General features: G+C 25.7%; 1 protein-coding gene across 1 annotated transcript; it reads right to left on the bottom strand.

Moving 5' to 3' along the window:
• Positions 1-767: 767 nt before the first annotated feature.
• Positions 768-3,261, bottom strand: LOC108747625. Its single transcript, XM_018485216.1, has 5 exons — positions 3,058-3,261; positions 2,883-3,003; positions 2,486-2,634; positions 2,125-2,274; positions 768-2,045 (listed from the first exon to the last, which is right to left on the bottom strand). Exons 1-5 carry the CDS (start codon positions 3,238-3,240, stop codon positions 798-800), a joined length of 1,851 nt encoding a protein of 616 aa, XP_018340718.1. The 5' UTR covers positions 3,241-3,261; the 3' UTR covers positions 768-797.
• Between the last annotated feature and the right edge of the window lie 2,698 nt (positions 3,262-5,959).

Genomic DNA, 5,959 nt, shown 5'->3' on the forward strand with positions numbered 1-5,959 from the left:
CCCACACTCTCCCCCAATGTGGCCCCGACCCATCTTACGAGACACCCTGTATACAATTGTAAAACAAAAACTTTAAGAATAAAAATATTTATTTACGTGTACGATTTTTTTAAATTGTAGCGTAATTTCTAATACAGACGCGTCCGCCTCGAGATCTCACAGCAGACTGAGCGGCAGTCGCCGCTGGATATTCAGAGTTTCAGACATGTTTACGCGTGTCTCGCGCAATTATAATAGTTTATAACGCAGCTTATTCTACTTACCCTTATAGTCTACTGACCCCGGTCTCTATATTTATTTTTATATATTTAAGTAAAAATTTGGAAATTTAAAACAAAAACGTAAAAAAATTAACTTTACATTAAAAATACATTAATATGTATTGTATATAAGTGTATTATTACGTTAAAAATATTACAAAACATTACAAAAAGTACATTATATGTAATTATCATTTTATAAAATAATAATTTTATTTGATCTAAATTCTGTAAAGATTCTATCTAAAAAAGAAGTGTTATATAGGATTATTATATATAATAGAGAATAGAGAATAAAATCGTAATCTGTTTGTGTCTTATGCTTTGTAATAATTTAGAGAAAGAAATTATGCTACATATGTCATGTCTGCAAAATTTATATTTATTTTCAGCATTTATTCTAAAATTGTTTATAACATTTTAGTATAATGCAAAAATGTGCTAACTTCTAAAATTTTTGCTAATTATTCCTTTTATTTATCTTTTTTAATATCTTTGGTAATATTTATAAATTTTATTTAACCTTTTTGAATATCTTTAGAATTTTATTTCTTTCTCCAAACTGTTCGAAAGGTATGCTTTTAGAGAAGAAGTTTTTAATGGTCTTTTAGGAATAGGGGATTTCTCATTATTATTAACAACCTTCTTGGGATATATATAGGATTTATTTTGAAAATTTATATCTGGATCCCATCGATCTTGAGAAGATACTGGATCACTTCGATTCCATTCCAAAGATTTTCGAAGTTCTTCCCGGGCTTTCATATACTTTTCAGAAATTGGTTTATTGTCTTCTTTTGATAAAAATTTTTTATCAAGAGACTCATTGGATAATTCATCAAACATTTCAGATTTCTCCGAAAGCTTCTCCAGAATTTCGTTATTCTGAATTATTTTGTGAGAAAAATTATTTGTGTTGACACTATTTTTGGTAAGTTTTAATTGTTTCGATTTATCAATATTCTGAATTTCATTTCTAATATCTAAAATGTCCTTTGTTCTGTTCGGCTGTTCTACACAACTGAAATCGTAATCAAATATGTTTCGCGGACTTCGAATTTTTTTCAAACTTGCTTCGATTAGATCAGCCAGATCGACTTTGTCATATCTGACTGTAAAAGGGTTCTCGGACAACTCTTCATCAGTGTTAAATGTTTTAGATTTTGTCGCAATTACTTTCTTTTTAGGTTTGCTCTTTGCTTGTGATTGAATTTTATTTTGCAAATTTTGTATTGAAACTGAGGATGATTTTATATTTCCTACAATATTTTTTGAAATGGATGTTTTAGAAGCAGTTTGAACGGGTGTTTTAGAAGCAGTTTGTGTTTTACATTTTAATTTACTTTCTTGTGTTGATGTTGTTGGTTTCGTGTTGATTTTATTTAAATATTTTCCACTGTTTGATTTCATTGTTTGATTTATTTGTTTATCAGATATTTTGTTACGTTTAGAGACACTTCTAATTTCTTGCTTTGTTGTCATTTTTGACATAATAAGATCTTTTTTGACATTTTTCTCATTGATGTTGAATGTAGAACTAGTATTTTTTATGTTTTTCTTTTGCAGAAACGGCTTCTCATCTTTATTTGTATACGTGCAAAATCGAGTATCAGACATTGTTTTGGAGAGTGGGATTGTTACGAGAGCCATCACCGAAGGATCATCTAAGCGTTTCTTTGTCGTTGATGTTTTGTTCGAGGTAGATTTTGGTGCATCGCTGATAGATTTTATTAATAATTTATTGGTTTTTGAATGATTTATAACTAATGACGAAATTCGATGATTCTGAAAAATATATTTATTGCATATTTTTATCAAACACAGATTATATTCTTGTTAATTATTTTCAATTATTATTTCATACTGTTTGATCTTTAATTGACGTCTGCATTTCTTTATCTTTATACAATTGTTTCCAATCATAGATTATAATCTTTTCTTTTTTTTCTAAACTAATATTGGCTTTTTTATCTCTCGTATAAAGTATCTGCCAAACTAAATCAGTATTGAATACCTGATAAAAATACAATTAATCTGTTATAAATAATATATTTTTATTTCTTTTTTATGGCTTATTATTTATTCTATTTAACACTCTTCCTTATCTATAAAAACAACTAGACAATAAATAGCAAATTTTTTATTTTTCTTTATATTGTTAAATATAAAAAAGAATACAAAGAATAGAAAATGATATTATCATTAACCTTGTCAATTTTTTTTACCTCATAAGCAATACGTGATAATGAAGATAATTTAAGTATATCTGTGAACTCTAAATATTTTGATATTTTTCCGATTACTGAATTTGGTAAAGTTAAAAGATTTCTATTTTCTTTAGCAATATTTTTTACGTATTTCAATAAATGTTTACCTGTAATATTAGAAATTGCATTTTAATAAGTTGTTTTCAGTACACTTAGTTTTCATAACACTTAATTATTATGGAAAAATGAAAATATTAATTGAAATTTTATATATAATATATTATGTAATATAAAATCTTATAATATAAAATCTTATAATATAAAAAAATATAAAAATGTGAGTAAATAAGTAAATAAAATAAGGAAGCAATTTTGAAATTTGATAAAATTAAGAATTCATTTCGAAAAAATTTACCAAATCCGTGACGTATTTCATTCTGTAAAGATTTATCTTCATCAAATTTATTAAGCTTAGCACGATATACGATCGGTGCTTTATGAGGTCCGTGAGAAATTTTCCATAAATACAGAATTACCTAAGAAGTGTGAAAAGATTATTTGAGAAAAGAAAACTTTAAATTCATCAGTACCTCGTCTTCAAAAATTTTCAGACCGTAATAATCTCTGCTGGGCGGAGGTGCAATTGAATACTTTACCAGATATTCGATCCTGTTTCTCATACTCGACGGGGTCACATCGAGAAAGTTTAATCTGAACTCTGCAATTCGTTCCTTGCAGAATGACATGCATAATTGCATATCGAATCGAAACATACAAGGTGTGATACGTTTTAGATATTGAGTTTAATAATTAAAAGAGTTTTTACACTATCAATCTTCACAATGTTAAACAGATTATGAAAAAGATATTTCAATTAAAAATCAATTTGATTAAATAATATAATTTGATAATTATAATATAGAGTAATTATCACAATATGATCATTATGGTAGTAATTATTATCTACGAGTATATTATCTCGTATATTATCTATATTATAATTATATGACAATATATATGAATTACTACATATAATTAATGTTTTAATTAACGTATTCCTTTTTAATTTAAAACTATAATACAGTATACTGAGTGAGACTTTTAAAATAAAATACAGCAATATGTCAAAATTAAACTCGACATACAAAAGTGTTTTAGACAAAAGTTATATAGTTTAAAAGCGGATAAATAATGGTAAAATTAATTTAACAATTTTTCAAAGTTTATAAAAATAATGTTTTAAGATCAACTTTTATGAAATTATATGATTTTTTTACATAATGTAATTAATATAAAACATTTTGTAATTATTAGCTTTTTTAGTACCTTAATACTTAAGTATTTTAATATTTTAATATATAGAATAATAAGATAAATCAATTATTTACGTAAAGAAGATATATAGTTGCTTTTCAAATAGATTTGACATCCGATATTTTATTTTAGGTATTCCTATCCCAAACACAAATTAAACAATACTATTATGTGCATAACTCAAATTTATTTAATTAAAAATTAAAGTTAAGTTTTTAGAATAGAACGATATAATAAGTATTCTTATCTTTCAAAAACATGAAGTCTTAAAGTAAAAAAATTTGAAATTATGGAAGCTAAGCATCGTAGTTTGAGATTTTTTTCTGGTAGAAAAGAATCCGACAAATTTGACTTCGTGATATTTTATTACAATATTTTTCATATGAAGAGATGAAGATAAATATAGAAATGTCGAAGTAAAAATGGAAAGTCGTGTGGCATTACGTATAGTAGTTGTAACGTAGCAATAACAATATACAAGATAGGCTATATAGTAATATCACAATGCATGATTCACAATTTCATAAAAATCTAAAGAATAGGATATAAATCTAGATAGAGGATGCTTCTCATATTGAGTTGCCGCTGAGACAGAGTACCGCGTTATGTCGATCAAATAAAAATCTTTCTATTATATTTTTCTATCATTCTTTTTATCATACTTTTCATACTTTCATAAAAGTGGACGTACTTATAAGGTACACCAATTCGCGTAATGATTGTCGTTATTATTATCATGCAAATAGGTTTATATTGTATGTGTATACTATATGTAATAATAGTACAACAGTACACTTTCTCAACAAGAAAGAATTTTATTGTATAATAATCCGTATTAACACTGTATTTAATGTTAAATATAATTTTATTTAAGAACTATAAGATTTAATTTAAGATTTATAAGATTTTTGATTAATTAAAAAATTGTATATCTAAAATTGGACAGCCACATTTAATGCTAAATATGTGTAAATTAAAATTTCTCTTAATAACAAAATCTTGTTATAATTAATAAATAATAGAAGAATTGAAAATTAATTTCAAAAATTTGTCAGAAGAGTTAAAGATATCCTGTTCGAAATATATGAAAGAAGATAATAGACATTTTATTTTCAATTTTCTATTTAAATGATGCAATATTCCAAATTGAATAATGTTTAAGAAATACAATAATATTTAAATATATTGATTCTTTTTCTAATTATTAATTTAATTAATAAAAAAAATTATTATATTGTGGACAAAATTAATTGCGTATTATAGATATAAATTGATATAAAACGTATCTACAATATTTGTACAAAATATTTTACAAGAAATAAAGTATTTTAAAGTAATTACTTATTGATGTTTCATATTTGATATAACAAGCAAATTAATCCCAGTAAATATAGATATAACTAATGTACTGTATAACATATAAGTAAATATACATTTACATCTATGTTATGTAGTAGTTACATTTATGCTGGAATAAGTCATTGAAAAGATGAGAAATATAATTTCCTTTGAAATATTCTCTTCTTCATTAGCAATAATAATCCATAGGATCAATTTAATATTTAATAATTTAAAATTATTTGCGATAATGAATAACAACAATCTTACTTATTTATATTTCTCACAAATACTTGATCACGCAATTGATATGACATTTTTAGTTCCTTAGTTCTTATAGGCGATTGCTATGTCTCGACGGTACGAAAAGCCGCATGAATAAATTATTACGTGCTAGCATAATCGGAAAATCTTACGAGCGACGGAATAAATCTAAGCGGTATAAAAAGATTTCGGAATTTCGAGCCGTGGAACTTGCGAATCAGCCATTGTTGTATAAAATCAGTACGGCGATCGTTTATCCGACCCGGAAAATTCCCGTGATTCGTGCAACGACATCGAAAAGCCGAGAAGGATCTCGTTCTCGTTCGAGAATATTTGCGCTTTTTCGAATAATTTATTTCGCAGATATCAAACTTTTTTCTACAATCGCGCTTTCGCGCGTGATTGTACCGGCAGACTCGTGAAACGTTCGTAGAGCGATTGCACCAGTGAATGTAGAAATATTGTTGCAACATGTGCATTACGTCACAAATTAGTTAAAAATGTTCAATAACATCTGCTCACAGTAATTTATGTTCTGACATTTTATATGTAAATATTTGTATATAGTATATATAT

This window comes from Trachymyrmex septentrionalis, unplaced genomic scaffold, assembly GCF_001594115.1.
Source record: "Trachymyrmex septentrionalis isolate Tsep2-gDNA-1 unplaced genomic scaffold, Tsep1.0 scaffold20, whole genome shotgun sequence".
In the NCBI taxonomy this organism is placed as follows: domain Eukaryota; kingdom Metazoa; phylum Arthropoda; class Insecta; order Hymenoptera; family Formicidae; genus Trachymyrmex; species Trachymyrmex septentrionalis.

Excerpts from the sequence above, each read along its gene's own strand:
- LOC108747625 (XM_018485216.1), bottom strand. The coding sequence starts at position 3,240 with ATGTTTCGATTCGATATGCAATTATGCATGTCATTCTGCAAGGAACGA. Across the intron at positions 3,004-3,057 it reads TGAAAATTTTTGAAGACGAG|GTAATTCTGTATTTATGGAA; the intron begins GTACTGATGAAT and ends CACACTTCTTAG. Across the intron at positions 2,275-2,485 it reads TATCACGTATTGCTTATGAG|GTATTCAATACTGATTTAGT; the intron begins GTAAAAAAAATT and ends TATTTTTATCAG.